This window comes from Phacochoerus africanus, chromosome 1, assembly GCF_016906955.1.
Source record: "Phacochoerus africanus isolate WHEZ1 chromosome 1, ROS_Pafr_v1, whole genome shotgun sequence".
Taxonomy (NCBI): Eukaryota; Metazoa; Chordata; class Mammalia; order Artiodactyla; family Suidae; genus Phacochoerus; species Phacochoerus africanus.
In genome coordinates this window covers 57,357,534-57,375,177 of record NC_062544.1, presented here as the reverse complement: position 1 = coordinate 57,375,177, position 17,644 = coordinate 57,357,534, and the positions used below count along the sequence as shown (strand labels likewise).

General features: G+C 37.7%; 1 protein-coding gene across 3 annotated transcripts in view; it reads left to right on the top strand.

Annotated features, from left to right (window-relative positions):
* Positions 1-17,644, top strand: part of WDR70 (WD repeat domain 70) — a 294,335-nt gene that overhangs the window by 38,340 nt on the left and 238,351 nt on the right. For all 3 annotated transcript variants that reach the window (XM_047766810.1, XM_047766803.1, XM_047766821.1), the window contains exon 6: positions 13,766-13,825. In XM_047766810.1, coding sequence (XP_047622766.1) covers positions 13,766-13,825 — 60 coding nt within the window. The remainder of the gene's footprint in view (positions 1-13,765; positions 13,826-17,644) is intronic.

Sequence of the window (17,644 nt, the reverse complement as noted above, 5' to 3'; positions counted from 1 at the left end):
TTCCTAGTCAGATTCGTTTCCACTGTGCCACGACGGGAACTCTGTATTTTTGGTCTCAAATTCAGATGGTTAAATTATTTACTTTTCATAGCTCTATTAATGCTATTGTAATTGGCCCTTCCAGAGTCCTTCTCATGAAATCCTTTTTTTTTTTTTTTTGTCTTTTGCTTTCATTTCTCTCTTTTTTTTTCTCCAATTCCTTATGTCTTCCTACAAATGCCTCACTTTTTGGCTCTGTTTCACTTATGTTTCATTTTACCTAATTTTTTTTTTAAACCTGAATTTAATGTTAATTTTCCCATTTTTTACTCTCAGTTTATTACTTTAAAGTTTTACTTTGAGTTACTTTTTTGATCTCATTTTCTTTTCTTCTGTCTTTCTAACTAATAAGTATTCTTAAGAACATAGGTCATGTAGGAGTTCCCGACGAGGCTCAGTGGTTAACAAATCTGACTAGGAAGGTGAGGTTGTGGGTTCGATCCCTGGCCTTGCTCAGTGGGTTAGGGATCCGGCGTTGCCATGAGCAGTGGTGAGGTCTTAGACGAGGCTCGGATCTGGTGTTGCTGTGGATCTGGTGTAGGCTGGCGGCTACAGCTCCGATTAGACCCCTAGCTTGGGAACCTCCATATGCTGCAGGAGGGGCCTGAGAAAAGGCAAAAAGAGGAAAAAAAAAAAAAAGGACATATGTCATGTGGAGTTCCCATCATGGCTTAGCAGTTAACAAAGCCCACTAATATCCATGAGGTTGTGGGTTCGATCCCTGGCCTTGCTCAGTGGGTTAAGGATGCGGTGTTGCTGTGAGCTGTGGTGTAGGTCGCAGATGCAGCTCAGATCCTCGTTTCTGTGTCTGTGGTGTAGGCTGGCAGCTATAGCTCCAATTCAACCCCTAGCCTGGGAACGTCCATATGCTGTGGATGCAGCCCTAGAACAACAACAACAAACACATAGATCATGTAATTAATTTTGGCATTCCTCTAAATGTTAAAGACATCAGTTTTTCAGTTTAGAAGGTATAAACACAATGTTTGAAAGGTCCATCAATCTTTCACCCCTTCTGTTTACATGGGTAAAAGTGGAATATTTGCATATGTCAGTTTTGAAAAAGATTTCTTAGTGCTTTAATCTTATTCAAAAAAGTGCTTTTAAAGAACTTTTACAAAATCATGAATATATACCAACATTGATATAATTTGTCTTTTAGTGGAATTAGGTACTTTCCTTTTGCCAAGATTATAAAGTTTGCACTTGAATATATTTTATATTTTAAGTGCCAGATTGAGAGAATAGCATATAAATACATGTTAAAGCAGCACCAGCAGAACTTAAAAAAGTTCTTCTATAGACCTTGATCCTTATTTGGAGGAACATTTTGTTCATACTGTTGTGCTGAGTGCTGAAAGTGCAGCTAATTGTGAATTTGAAATAAGACCAAGACCGCCAAGTTGATTCACATAGCCTACCAGGCAGCTGTTGGATGGTAATTTTGCCATTTCACTACTGATCTGGATTGAAAGCATGGAATCTTTATTCACATCTGCATCCCACAGAGCCTTGAACACTATAAATGGGGTTCAAAATTTTTTTTTATTAAATGAAGGAGTTAATGGCATAGTTTTGATTTTTACTCTCATAAAAAGTGATGCTATGACAAACCAGGAATTCACTGTTAAGCCACAGTTCAGTATGTGCTGTTTGATTTGTGATAAAGAAATAAGCGTACGCTCAAATCTAGGACCAAACAATAGTACTGACAGTAAGTGGCTACTTCCTTTGGGGAACTAAGTTCTAAGCGGTTAAGGTGAAAGAATTTATTTAATCCTCCTACTTCTGTTATCCTCTTTGACAGATAAGGAATCTAGTAATCAGAGGTACTAACTTCCCTACAGCCACCAACTGGTAAATGCTGGAGGCAAGTTTCAAATCTAGGGGAATCTACTCCAGAATACATGGGCTTAATCATTATGCTTTCCCTTACCACTGGTTGTGACCTATTCTGCTTCTCAAGGTCATCTCTTGTCTCTCCTACATGTGTCTCATGCCCATCCATACAGGCTTTGAATATGAGGAGTCTTTGAATATGACTACTCTTCCATGCCTTCCAGCATACTCTTCCTTCTTTGTGGACCTGGGTCAATACTTAGAACAACCCTGTTCTTTTGCTGGTCTTTGTAAGTAGTGACCCTTGTGGGTACATGGTGACAGACCTGTCTTCATCAAAGAACAACCTTTGCATTTTTCAGGAGCTAGCTTTTCTCCTTGTGAAAGGAGAACATTTTCTTTTTTAAAAAATTTTCACTGACTTGCAGAGGGAGAGTTCACTACCTCCTTCTTTGTGCTACTGTATTACTTATATTACTCTATTATTTTATAATTTTTATAACAGCTTTATCGAGATATAATTAATACCCTTAAATTCATAGTTTTCAGATATATAGTTCAGTGGTTTTTTTTTAGTATAACTGGACAGTTGTGCAACCATCGCCGCTATTTAATTTAAAAATATTTTATCCTTCCAAAAAGCAACCTTGCCCCCTTTAACTTTCACTCCTTATTCTCACTTCACTACTCTGCCTCCAACTGTTGGCAGCTGCTAATCTGCTTTCTGTCTCTATGGATTTACCTGTTTTGGACATTTCATATCAATGGAATAATACAATTAGTGGTTCTTTGTGACTTATTTCTTTCACTTAGCATAATGTTTCCAAGGTTCATACATATTGCAGCATGTATCAGTGTCTCATTCCTTTTCATTGACAAGTAATATTCTATTTTATGGACATGCCACATTTAAAAAAAGTGCTTTTGTTTGTTGATGGATATTGGATGTTTACACTTCTAGCTGTTATGAATAATGTTACTATGAATGTCTAAAAGATTTTGTGTGGCTGTATATTTTTGGTTTTTTGGGGGTGTATATCCTGGAGTGGAATTGCTAGGTCATATGATAACTCTGTATTTAACCTTTTATTTTTTTGCACAGTGGATGACACAAAGTAAATGGTAAAATATATTAATTCTTAACTAAAGTTATAAATTACTTTCATAACTTTACTTTTATTTTTATTTACTTTTATTGCACAGTGGATGACACATAGTAAATGCTGAAATATATTCATTCTTAACTAAAGTTATAAATTTTCTTTCTTTCTTTTTTTTGTCTTTTTGCCATTTCTTGGGCTGTTCTTGCGGCATATGGAGGTTCCCAGGCTAGGGGTTGAATTGGAGCTGTAGCCACTGGCCTACACTATAGCCACAGCAACTCGGAATCTGAGCCGAGTCTGCAACCTACACCACAGCTCATGGCAACGCCGGATCGTTAACCCACTGAGCAAGGCCAGGGATCGAACCCACAACCTCATGGTTCCTGGTCAGATTCGTTAACCACTGAGCCATGACGGGAACTCCATAAATTTTCTAGTAATGACAGTTTGTTATTAAAAGAAAATAAGAATGAAATCCATGAGGAAAGAAATACACAGAGTTTGTACTTATCATAGTTTGTTTATATACCTTTCTGAAATATGGGGACATATTTATTAACTATTTATATTTTATATCTACTTTTGGTATACTTTAAAGATAAAACATTTGAAGCCACAGACAGACTTACTATAAGCTGTGTCTAATAAAGCCTAAGTGCCATGTACTGTGCTAAATACTGGGAATATCAAAATAAGGAAGACATAGGCGCTGTTTTAATAGAGCTGAGAATCTATGGAAGGTGTGGAGTTCCTGATGTAGTGCAGCAGGTTGAGGATCTGGCATTGCTGCAGCTGTGGTGTAGGTTGCAGCTGGGGCTTGAATTCACTTCCTGGCCTGGTAAATTCCATATGCTGGGGGTGTTGCCATAAAAATAAAAAAATAAAATAAATTAAAAATCCTTTTATAGCAGTTTGGAGAACTGAATCATAGAGTAAGATTTTTGCTAATTTTTTTTTTTTTTTTGGTTTTTTTAGGGCTACACCCATGGCACATGGAAGTTCCCAGGCTAAGGCTTGAACCGGAGCTATAGCCACTGGTCTACACCACAGCCACAGCAACGCCATATCCGAACTGCATCTGCAACCTACAGCACAGCTCATGGCAACACTGGATCCTTAACCCACTGAGTGAGGCCAGGGGTTGAACCTGCATCCTCATGGCTACTAGTCAAATTTGTTTCCACCGAGCCATGACAGAAACTCCAGATTTTTGCTAAATTGAAAGGTAAATTTGACTTCCAAGATTTTCCAAAGAGAAGACTCTATGATATCACTTAAATGTGGAATCTAAAAAATAAGGCAAATGGATGTATATCGAAACAGAAATAGTTTCATAAATATGGAAAACAAACTTGTGGTTACCAAAGGGGAGAGGGAAGTGGGGGCAAATAAGGGGCATGGGATTAACAAATAAAACTACTGTATATAAAATCAATAAACAACAAGGAATATGGTATGACACAGATACTTATACCCGTTATCTTGTAATAACCGAAAATGGAGTATAATCTGCAGAAATACTGAATCACTATGCTGTATATCTGAAACTAACGCAATGAAATAAACATGTTACATATTAGGTCTTCTTGTTCCCTGGTAATAAAAAATTAACAAAGGGAAAACAAAGAAGATTTTCTATTTGAGTATCGTTCTTAGGTTATAGAAATTATAAGATATGAAATGTAGCTCAGACAATATACTACCAAGCTGTGATAGGATGGGTGAATTTGTCTTCCGGTAAGGTGAGAATCTCAGAAAACTTTTACTTCTCATACTTTGTGTACAGGTAGATCTCCTGGGGTCCTTGCTAAAAAGTCGATTCTGATTTAGTGGATCTGGGAGAGGTCCAACAATCTGAATTTTAACAAGTTCCTGGATAATGTCTCTGGTGCTGTTCTGTGGGTCACACTTTTTGAGTAGCAAGGCGTTAGAAAGGTTTCTATGAGAACTGTGGAGCTGTCAGCCTGAGGTTTGCATTGATCTTTACTCCACTTATAAAAGCACTTTTTGTTTCCCAAATGAATCATTCTAACAAATGCTTGTTTTTTGTAGACAAGAGACTAAGGACTTGAGGCTTTGAGAGGAAAATGAGTGCAAGTTGTGAAGCTATGAGAATGGTGTGTACCTTGTTGGCACTGACATGGCAGAGATGGGCCTTTCTTAGGAATAGGACAAATGGTAAAAACCAGATACACTAGTCTGAGCTGGTGACATGTCCTTCTTCCTTTATAGTTATAAAAGAAAGCCTTCTCTTTGGGGTGGGGGTAAAGGAGTGGGAGGGAAGAGTTTCATCATAGAGGTCGTAGAAAGCCAGGTTGTTCTGTCTTAACTCTGGCAAGCTCAGCCTCTGTTCTTCCAGTACTGCCTGGAGTGGTTAATTCTGTGGGTAAGGGTGGGCTCTTAGTACATACATTAATAAAGAATAAATGAGGAGTTCCTGTCATGGCTCAGTGGTTAATGAATCCGACTAGGAACCATGAGGTTTCGGGTTCGATCCCTGGCCTTGCTCATTGGGTTAAGGATCTGGCGTTGCCATGAGCTGTGGTGTAGGTGGCAGACGCAGCTTGGATCCCACGTTGCTGTGGCTGTGTTGTAGGCTGGCGGGTACAGCTCCGATTAGACTCCTAGCCTGGGAACCTCCATGTGCTGTGGGAGTGGCCCTAGAAAAGGCAAAAAAAGAAAAAAAAGTAATAAATGAAAAAGAAATACCTCTGCAACTGATAAGATTATTGCTAGGTTCTTCAGAGATTAGTGTCTTGAAAGAAATGATCTGCTTTTTGATTATGTATGAAACTTTTTAAAATGATACTGATTTTCCAGCTTTATTGACATATAACTGACAAACATGTACATATATAAGATGTACAATGTGATGGTTTGATATGTATACATTGTGAAATGATTATGAAAATCAGCGTAGCACATCCATCACCTCACATAGTTACCTTTTTTTTGGCCTGGTGAGAACACTTAAGATCTACTCTTTTAGGAGTTTCTGTTGTGGCGCAGCAGAAACAAATCCAAATGGTATCCATGAGGATGCAGGTTCGATCCCTGGCCTCACTCAGTGGGTTGGGGTCCGGCATTGCCGAGAGCTCTGGTGTAGATCGCAGACGTGGCTCGGATCTCGAGTTGCCGTGGCTGTCGTGTAGGCCAGCAGCTGCAACTCCAGTTCCACCCTTAGCCTGGGAACTTCCACATGCTGGGGGTGCGGTCCTAAAAAAACCCAAAAGAAAAAAAAAAAAGATCTACTCTTTTAGTGAATTTCAAGTATCAGAGCAGCGGTAGGACTATAGTCACCATTCTGTTTGTATCTTTGATCTTCAGAATATCCAACTGAACGTTTCTACTCTTTGACCAGAAACTTCTTAAAAACATTAATTTTTCTAAATATAACCTGGAACAACATCCTACAAATATAGAAAGTTTCTAAAACAAAAATGTGTGAATGCTCTGAAAAGTAGCAATTGTTACTAAAGGTGGTGGAGAGACATTGAGGGTTTTCCGTGAGAAGTGCTAGAGGAAGAGTTATGTCGTGGTAGTGAGCAATGTGCAGAGAAGTGACGAGGATGGTCAGGGAAGGACCTGGGGGTAGTGTTCATCATTGTAGTTGTAAGTTTAAGGTAGACCATGGTATCCCAAACTGTCATGAATTGCCTAGTCCAGCTCTTACTTTTTATAAGTGAAGAAGCGGGGTTCCCGTCGTGGCGCAGTGGTTAACGAATCTGACTAGGAACCATGAAGTTGCAGGTTTGATCCCTGGCCTCGCTCAGTGGGTTAAGGATGTGGTGTTGCCATGAGCTGCAGTGTCGGTCACAGACGTAAGCTCAGATCCCACGTTGCTGTGGCTGTGGTGTAGGCCGGTGGCTATAGCTCCGATTAGACCCTTAGCCTGGGAACCTCCATATGCCAAGGGAGCGGCCCTAGAAAAGGTAAAAAAAGACACACACACAAAATATATATATATGTGAAAAAGCTAAGGTCCTATACAGTTAAGTAATTTAGTGAAGGTTACAAGTGGAAGTTAATCTCAGAGTCCTGTCTAAATTTCAAGTCTTTGGACTTAGGAATAAGAGTAAGAGCTGACATATTCATAAAGTTTTAGGGTGTTAGGAAATGATAGGGCATATGTTCATGGTAGCTTTGACAATATGTATGTCATTTGATATAAATCCTCTTGGTTAATTACCTGCCAGTGTTACATGGTAAACATAGAAAATGGCCATCTTTACTTTTATTGCTCATGTCATGTTTTTAAAAAAATATGATTTCTAAATGAACTATCCTTTTTGAGTTTCTCAGCCATTGCACAAGTATAAAAAGTTATTTAACAATTTACTCTTAAGTCATGTTGCTAAGAAATGTCCTCTAAGATTGCAGCTTGAATAGGGCATATATGATTTGAAGGTGATTTAGAAGTGATTTGGGAATACTGCTAATTGAAGAATTGGAACCAGCTGTGAGATTTAGATAGGAAATTGTCTTTCCTTCCTGCAATATTTTAGACATGTAACTTCACATTTTTGGAGAAGGATTTTAAGCATTTGATAAATGATTTATTTTGAAGCTTACCTAACATTTATTAAGAACATAGAGACATATTCTCCATTCAGGTTTAATAGTATGCATCTTTTAGTCTTTTTTTGTTTGCTTATGTGTTGTATCTATTACATTTTTTTTTTTTTAGTTTTGGTAAATACACATAGCATAAAATTTACAATCTTAACCATTTTTAAATGTACAGCTCAGTAGCATTACATTATTGTGCAGTCAATCTCCAAAACTTTTTCATTTTGCAAAACAGAATCTCTATACCCATTAAATGACAACTTTCCATTTCCATCTCTGCCCCAAACTTGGCAACCACTGTTCTTTTTATTTCTATGATTTTGACTGCTTAGATCCCTCAGATAAGTGCAGTCATTCAGAATTTCTCTTTCTGTGGGTGGCTTATTTCAGTTAGTGTAATGTCCTCCAAGTTCATCCATGTTGTAGCATGTGTCAGAATTTTCTTCCTTTTTAAGACTGAATAGTATTCCATTATATATTTGTACCACATTTTGTTTATTCCTTCATCTGTGGATGCGTACTTGGATTGCTTTTACCTTTTGACTATCGTGAATAAAGCTGCTGTGAATATGAGTGTACAAACATCTCTTTGAGACACTACTTTTCAGTTCTTTTGGATATATACGCCGATGGAATTTCTGAGTCATAAAGTAATTCTTATTTAAATATTTTGAGGTACTGCTTTACTGTTTTCCATAGCAGCTGCACTATTTCCCTCTAGCCGTGTATAAGTGTTCCAGTTTCTGTTCATCTTTGCTAACACTTATGTTGTTTTTCTTTCTTTTTCCCCCTTAAATAATAGCCATTTTGGTGGGTGTGAATGGTATCTCATTATTGTGGTTTTGATTTGCATTTCCCTAATGATTAATGATGTAAAGTATCTTTTCATATGCTTTTTGGTCATCTGTACATCTTTGGAGAAATAGCTATTCAAGTCCTTGGCCAGATTTCAAAGTGGGATTTTTTTTTTATTGTTGAGTCATGGTAGTTTTAAAAATATTCTAGATATTAACACCATATCAAATATATAATTTGTAGATATTTTCTCCCATTTTGTAGGTTGCCTTTTCACTATGTTAACTCTGTCTTTTTTTCTTTCTTATTAGGGTTGCACCCGAGTCATATGGAAGTTCCCAGGCTAGGAGTCGAATCGAAGCTATAGCTGCCGACCTACACCACAGCCACAGCAATGTGGGATCCAAGCCACCTCTGTGACTTACATAGCAGCTCATGGCAATGCTGGATCCCTGACCCACTGAGTGAGGCCAGGAATTGAACCCACATCCTCAAGGATACTATTCGTTTCTGCTGCGCCACAACAGGAACTCCTAATTGTGTCTTTTGATGCACAGACTGCTTGGTGATTTTTTTGAAATCTCAAATCTTATCAAATTACTTTATATGGCTCAGAGCTTAAATTTCATATTCTTGGCATTGTATACAATCTGGCTTGTAACTAACTCTCTGGGTTAACATTAAAAAATACGTACACACACACACACACACACACACGCACGCACGCACACGCACCCACACAAAACACACATACTCTTTCCCTTTTTCCTGCTCAGCGATTTAAATTCTAGCCAGGTGAAAATATCTGCAATTCAGAAGTGTCAAGATTCATCTTATTCTCTCCTATAGGCTCTCCACAGTCACCTAGGAAACTTGCTGTTTTTCCAAAGACATTTCAAACATCTCTTTTATGAAACCTTTTCTGATCCCTCTCTACTTCCCCAGGCACGATGGCATTGAGTGCCTAACCTTGTATACTCTTCTGTCACAGCATCTGAAACATTTTAGCTTGCTGGATTTGTTTTTTTTAGGCCCATACCCATGGCATATGGAGGTTCCCAGGCTAGGGGTCCAATTGGAGCTGTCTGTAGCCGCCGGCCTACGCCACAGCAACCCTGGATCCGAGCCAAGCCTGTGACCTACACCACAGCTCACGGCAACGCTGGATCCTTAACCCACTGAGCGAAGCCAGGGATTGAACCTGCATCCTCATGGATGCTGAGCCACGATGGGAACTCCATAGTTTGCTTGTTTATTTACCTGTCTGTTTTGCTTTGCCGGACTGACAGTTCCTCATGAACAGAGTCTTTGTTATTGGTCTTTTTATCTTTAATTTAGTTTCTGGTACGGGTGTCACATGTAGTATGTAGTATATAATATTCAATAGATGTTAAATGAATGTGTGATTAGTGAGTGAATGAATAAATGAATTGATTTTAAGTCAGTCTTACTGGATTACCAGAGTTACAACAGAATAGATTCTAATTCCGGCTGCTTGTGGTATTGCATGGGTAACTATTTCCAGAGTGGTTTCTGGGAGGAAGTAGCATTCATTGTCAAGCCCCTGGTTGGAAACCCCCATTCTTTCTCCCAACTTTGTGGTAGATCTTTATTACTAAGTAGACTTTGCATCCTGGCTTCTAGTACTATACATATACAACTTTTAAATTTTATGATGAATTTACCCCAGAAAGATTATATCTGACTTGCAAGTCTTTCGAAAACACTGTAAGGATGTATGTACATCAGATGGAATCACTCTTGTTATTCCAGATATGTTTGTTTTCATTGTTCTTACTGGGGGTAAATGAAAGAGCCTGGGAAATAATCCTTTGGTTGGCATTTAAAACCAAACCAAAACAAAAACTGGTATCTTTCCCCCTCTTACATTAAGACTGTAGCTCTTGTTATGAATTTTAGTAATAAATGATTTCATTGAAGTCTTATAGTTTATGATGTCCCCTGGCAGGGATATCATGAAAATATTTTACTGTTATAGCAAATTTCACACTAGGCCATATTTCAAAAAGTCATTACTAAAAGTTCTGGAAAAAGAACAGTCACCATCAAGTGATACGCTACCAAAAGATGGATTGCTACTATTTTAGATGATTTATTTGTGCCAATTATATGGGCTTTTTATGAGTTATGCTCTACATGATTTCCAGTAAAACTTTGATTTTGAATGTAAACAACATTTATTTAAACATTTAATTCAGTCCTAATGTAAATATTGAGTTGTTCTGTGTTCTTGTAAGTTTTTTCTTTAGATGTCAGAAATTGTCTATATATAGGCACATTCTGCATCGAATTCAGTGAAATAATTTTCATCCCTTCTTTTGGTGACAGTGTTTCTTTTTACTGAGTGATGAAAAAGTAATTAGTTATGAAATGATACACAGACTATAACAGATGCCTCTCTAAGTAAAACATTTGAACTGTTCTCCTGTTTCTTTCAAGAGTACTTAGCACCTTTACATGAGTTTTTATTATTTGCAAATATTGTCAACTGTGAAGGAAGCAGTGGTTTACATAATTTGGTATAGCATTAATCCAGAATTCATTTGTTCAACTTTTAAATTATTTTGGAATTTGTGTTGGAATATCATTATCTCAGAGATAGGTGTGTGTAGCACTTTGGAAAAGATAGTAAAGTAGTAAATTATCTTTGTCTTTAAATAAATTGCAAACTCGCCAGCAGTTCCTTGGGTTACTGTAAGTATTTTTGTTCAGTGCCTCTTGGTTCCTAGTCTCCTCTCTCTCTCTTTTTTTTTAAATGGCTTTAGCTGCAGCATATGGAAGTTCCTAGGCTAGGGGTCAAATCAGAGCTGTAGCTGCGGCCTACACTATGGCTGTGGCAACACCAGATCCTTTTTTGATGTTGTTTTTTGTTTTTTAGGGCCGCACCTGCAGCATATGGAGGTTCCCAGGCTAGGGGTCTAATCTGAGCTATAGCTGCCAGTCTATGCCACAGTCACAGCAATGCCAGATCTGAGCCACGTCTGTGATCTACATCACAGTTCATGGCAATGCCGGATCCTTAACTCACTGAGCAAGGCCAAGGATTGAACTTGCATCCTCATGGATGCTAGTTAGAATTTTTTTCTGCTGAGCCACCACGGGAACTCCAACACCGGATCTTTAACCCACTGAGCCAGGTCAGGAATGGACCCTTCATCCTCTCAGAGACCATGTCTGATCCTTAACCTGCTGAGCCACAACAGGAACTCCCCTAGTCTCCTCTACTGTACTGGTAATGGATTATAGTCACCTCTCAGACACAGTCAGTCTAAAACAGAACTGCCTTTATTTCTTTCTACTTGCAGCTTTACATCTGCTTTTAGTCTAAGGTAGAGTCATTTGGGCTTCAAAGCTTTTCACTTTTGGAAAATCTTCAATTATCTCTGACTCTCACTCACAAGGCTCACCTGATGAATAGCACCTATTTGTTGTTCTTTATGGACGTAAACATTAACGTTTGAAGGTAAATTAAAAGTTATAATCCAGTGTGATTTATGAGGTAGACATTGTAAGGGCCATTCATTCATTCCAAAAACTTTTGTGTGTGTCTGCTATACACCAGGTGTTTTGTAGTTTGGGGACCTACAGATAATATATACACACAGTCTTTGAGAAGTGTCCATTTTGTGGTTTGGTTTGGGAATGGAGTGGAGGGAGACAGTCAGAAATTATAATATATTGTGACAGGTTCTGTGATAGAGACAAGGAGAGCTTGTCATGGGAATGCGTAGAAAGGCCATTTAACCCAGAGTTTGAAATGTTGAGAAATCCTCCCAGGAGCAGGTCACATCTGAATTGAGTCTTAAAGGGTGAGTAGGAATTAGCCAAGTAAAGAGGAAGAGAAGCCTGGAAAAAGACGAAGATAGTATGACCAGAGGGACAGGAGGTAGGCCTTAGAATAAATGATGACTGTCACTGAGCACCTGCTTTGTGCCAAACTCTGTATTAAGAGCTTTAAACCACTCACCTCACAGTAACCTAAGGCATAAGCCCTGTTATCCTCTTTGCAACTGAGGCAACTGAGAGTCATTACTCTCCAGAGGTTATGACAGGGTTAATGAGTATCAGAACCAGATTTTAAAAGCCTAGATTTTCTGGCTTTTTGTCAAGGCTGTTTCCTCCTAAGAAAGTACAGTTTCAAGATGGAGGAAATAGTTAAGTAGTTATCATGCTGTTGAAAGGTCAGATGTGCAGGTTAAGTTTTGAAAAGTGCCCTGGGACATTTATAGTAACTTACTTATTCATTCAAGAAATATTTACTGAGAGTCCCCTAAGTGCCAAGAACTGTGGTAAGCATTAGGAATTGAATGACCAGTGCCAAAGAGGTAGAGGTAGAAGGGTGAAAGAAAAGAGACACTGAGTGAAAACTAAAGTGTGAAGAAGCTTTACCATAAAGGAAAAGAGTGATAGAGCAGGGAATATAGGGGAAATTGTGTGTGTTGTGTGTGTGTTGAATGTGGGAAGCACTTTAATTATTCATATGCTGGGGAGAAGAAGCCATAGTGGGGAAAAGATTTAAGATAAAATAGAAAGAGCTGGTGATTGATTGGTTCATCAAGGATCCTAGAGAATGAGGGAAATCAAGGACTAGAATTTGTTAGATTGCACAATAATTTTGACATGGATTTGTAATGGCTGTAGAATTTTAGTATGATTCCCCTGCTCTTGGCTAATGGAGACTTGACTAAACAATGAAACTGCTTATTTAAATGATTACTGTGACCTCTTATGTCTGATTTGTGCATCCATTGTCTCTATCCCTCAGTCTGTCCATACCCTTTCTAACATAGGACGTATTATATTAGAGCATTGATGCTTCCCTCTTAGACTTTATGTTTCTTGGGAGGGGAGGGGAGTCAAGGCTAAGTCTCGTGCCACTTAGCATCTGGTATAATCTCACTTTAATAAAGGCTTATTGAATTAATGAACCAGTGAAGGACTCAGTTCCTTATTTGTACCACTTAAATAGCAATTTTTTTGTTTTTTAAACTTTTATGGGTTAAATGGTATACATCTATTCTGTGCAAATTTTGTTGTCTCTTATAAATTAAGTAAATAAACACTTTAAGGTATGCCCAAGTACCAATGAAAAGAGGACTTTAAAAGTTTTCCATACTAAGAGGCCCTTATGGTTTCATACAACCTGCAGAGTTTGAGTTTATCTTTTTAGAGATTTAAGATACATTTATTATCAGCTCAAAGTGACCAATTGTAATCTATCTAGAAGTATAGAAATAAAAAAATGCTCATTTTTTCCTATTTTTTAAAAAACACTGGCTTTCGTGTTTAAAAGCCAGTGATGCAATTTTTAAAAGTTAAATTTCCTGTGAATGTGGTATGTGATTTCCTCCTAAATGTGGTACATTGCTTACCAATGTCATGGAATTTTCTTTTTTCAGAATCCTGTCCAAAAGATCCCTGACTCCCATGAGATAACTCTAAAGCATGGCACTAAAACAGTAAGTTTAAAAAATTTAATTCTTTTCCTCAATAACAGGGCTGTCATGGAAAAGTGAACTAATAAGATACATTCATATTAAGGCCAATTATATAGTCAACTTATATCACAAAGCTATAGATATAAGGAAAATAGATTGCTTTTCTGTTCAGTCAGAATAACCATTGCATTTCATTTAAAATAGGAACACTATTGTCATTGTTATTGTTGGCTTTAAAACCTCTCTCTTTGACATAGGAACATTACAAGTGAAATGATGAAATGAAACTCAGATACTTTTTTTTTATGGTGTGGGAAAATTTCTCATTACCCTTAGCTTCATTTCTATGTCAATAAGAGGCCTGAGTTCATTTTTTACGTGGATGTTGAGCTAAGAAATGAACATAAGGGATTCCTGTTGTGGCTCAGTGGGTTAAGAACCCAACTAGTATCCAGGAAGATGTGGGTTTGATCCCTGGCCTCACTCAGTGGCTTAAGGATCCGGCATTGCCACAAGCTGTGGTGTAGGTTGCAGATGTGGCTCAGATCCCACATCACCGTGGCGGCTCTGGTGTAGGCTGGCAGCTGCAGCTCTGATTTGACCTCTCGTCTGGGATCTTCCATATGCCATGAGTGTGACCCTGAAAAGCCAAAAAAAAAAAAAAAGGAATGAACATAAGATAGTAACTTGTCTGGTTCTAAGATTATGTCACTTAGTTTTATGGATTATATTTTTCTATTGTCATATTTATGTTATTTAAAAATTAATAATGTAAAAATTTTGAAGTCTAAGATGAAATCACCTAATCTTACTATAAAGCCATTACAAAATGATAGTCGAATTATTGAAACTTGCTTGTGAATGAGTGAAAAAATAAAATTATTTTGCTTTCTCTTTATAATTAAACTATGTGTTTTCTAGATGTCTGACATGTAAAGAAGTAGGGAAATACATCCTGTAATGAGGGGGTAAACATTGGTCAATAGAAATAGGCCCAGAAATAACCAAGTGATAGAATTAATAGCAAAGGATGTTAAAATAGTGATATTTTTCTAACTAAATATTTTGCTTTTGAAAATAACATTTTCATAAAATATTTATGTTAAGATACAGTGGATTTATTGTTATTGTTATTTTAAATGAAGTTAACAGTAAGTATTTTAAAATGTCTTAATTTTAATTTTTGCTGTGGTAAAAATTGATACACATAACTTGTATAAACAGATGTTTTTGGGGGTTCTCGAAAGATTTTGAATGTAAAGGGTCTTGGAACCAAAATATCTGAGAACTGCCTTAAGAAATCATTTCCATTTAATTTTCCATATTATATCCACTTTTTATAAATCAGACTTTTGATATTTTTATTCTGAAATCATGAAAAAATTTTACTAATTTTCATGTTTCTAATTAAATAAGGGAAAATTTATAGACTTTTAGTACTTAAAAGGAAACTTTTCTATCATTTAGTCCAGAGATTTTTTATAACTGATAGGAGTTCCCATTGAGGCTCAGTGGTTAACGAACCCAACTAGTAACCATGAGAATGCAGGTTCGATCCCTGGCCTTGCTCAGTGTGTTAAGGATCCAGGGTTGCCCTGAGCTGTGGTGTAGGTTGCAGATGTGGCTCAGATCTGACGTTGCTGTGGCTGTGGCGTAGACTGGCAGCTGTAGCTCCAATTAGACCCCTAGCCTGAGAACCTCCATATGCCTCAGGCATGGCCCTAAAAAACAAACAAACAAAAAACCCAACAAAAAAGTATCTGGTGTTGCCATAGCTGTGGTGTAGGCTGCAACTACAGCTCCCATTTGACCCCTAGCCTGGGAACCTGCATATGCCACAGGTGTGGCCCTAAAAAGCCAAACACACACACACACACACAAATACTTCAAGTTGATTTCCACATTAAAGATTAGTTAGAGCTTCTAATTGTACCGTTAGGTTAACAATTTTTTTTTTTTTTTTTTTTTTGCTGTCTTGCCTTTGTCCTGCACGTGTATTTCAGCTCCTTAGAAATATTTCAGAGATTAAGAGGGTGACTGTTTAGCTGGTCTTTTTTTTTTTTTTTTTTTAAACTTAGTTACTGTAAAAATGTTTACACATTCATAGAAGTACAGAGAATACTAAAAGAAATTCCCATATGTTTATCTCTGAGCCTTACCAATTATCTGCATAAGGCCAATCTTGTTTTATATCTACTTTACACTTCTAAGTAAACCGCCCTCCCTGTACCCTATCTACCTATTTTGTGGGATTATTTAAAAACAAATTCCAGACTTCATATGATTTCATCAGTAAATATTTCAGTATCAGTTTCTAAGAGATAAGGTTGGTCTCTCTCTCTCTCTCTCTCCCTCCCTCCCTCCCCTCCTCTCCTTCTCCTTTCCTCTCTGTCATAAATTATAAAACTGTTACTACATCTAAAATTTTTCAGTTAGTTATTTAGTATCATCAAATAGCCCATTATTGCTCAAATGTTTTCAGTTGTCCCATACATATTTTTTCCCTCTTTTTTTATTACTCAAATGAATTTATCACATCTGTGGTTGTATAATGGTCATAACAATCTGATTTCACAGGATTTCCATCCCACAGCCCAAGCACATCCCCCCACCCCCCAAACTGTTTCCTCCGGAGACCATAAGTTTTTCAATGTCTGTGAGGCAGCATCTGTTCTGCAAAGAAGTTCAGTCAGTCCTTTTTTCAGATTCCACATGTCAGTGAAAGCATTTGATGTTGATATCTCATTGTATGGCTGACTTCACTTAGCATGAGAGTTTCTAGGTCCATCTCTGTTGCAAAAAATGCTGGTATTTCGTTCTTTTTAATGGCTGAGTAATATTCCATTGTGTATATGTACAACATCTTCTTGATCCACTCCTCTGTCGATGGACAGTTAGGTTGTTTCCATGTCTTGGCTATTGCAAATAGCGCTGCAATGAACATCGGAGTACATGTGTCTTTGCAAGTTGTGGTTTTCTCTGGATAGATGCCCAGGAGTGGGATTGCTGGATCAAATGGTGGTTCTATTTTTAGTTTTCTGAGGAATCTCCATACTGCTTTTCACAGTGGTTGCACCCATTTACAATCCTACCAACAGCGTAGTAGGGTTCCTTTTTCTCCATACCCTCTCCAGCACTTATTGTTTGTAGACTTTTGGATGATGGCTATTCTGGCTGGTGTAAGGTGGTACCTCCTAGTGGCTTTGATTTGCATTTGTCTAATAAGGAGTGATGTTGAACATCTTTTCATGTGTTTTTTGGCCATCCGTATGTCTTCTTTGGCAAATTGTCTGCTTAGATCTTCTGCCCATTTTTTGATGGGATTGTTTGTTTTTTTTTGGTATGGAGCTGCAGAAGGTGTTTATAAATTTTGGAGATGAATCCCTTGTCTGTTGATTCACTTGCAAAGATTTTCTCCCATTCTGTGGGTTGTCTTTTTGTGTTGTTTAGGGTTTCCTTTGCTGTGCAGAAACTTTGAAGTTTGATGAGGTCCCATTTGTTTATTTTTGTTTTTATTGTCAGTACTCTAAGAGGTGGATCTGAGATGTTGCTGTCATTTATGTCAGAGAGCGTTTGGCCTATGTTTTCCTCTAAGAGTTTTATAGTGTCTGGTCTTATATCTAGGGCTTTAGTCCATTTTGAATTTATTTTTGTGTATGATGTTAGGGAGTGTTCTAATTTCATTCTTTTCCATGTGGCTGTCCAGTTTTCCCAGCACCACTTATTGAACAAGCTGTCCTTTCTCCATTGTATATCCTTGCCTCCTTTGTCATAGATGAGTTGGCTGTAGGTGCGTGGGTTTAATTCTGGGCTTTCTATCCTGTTCCACTGATCTATATT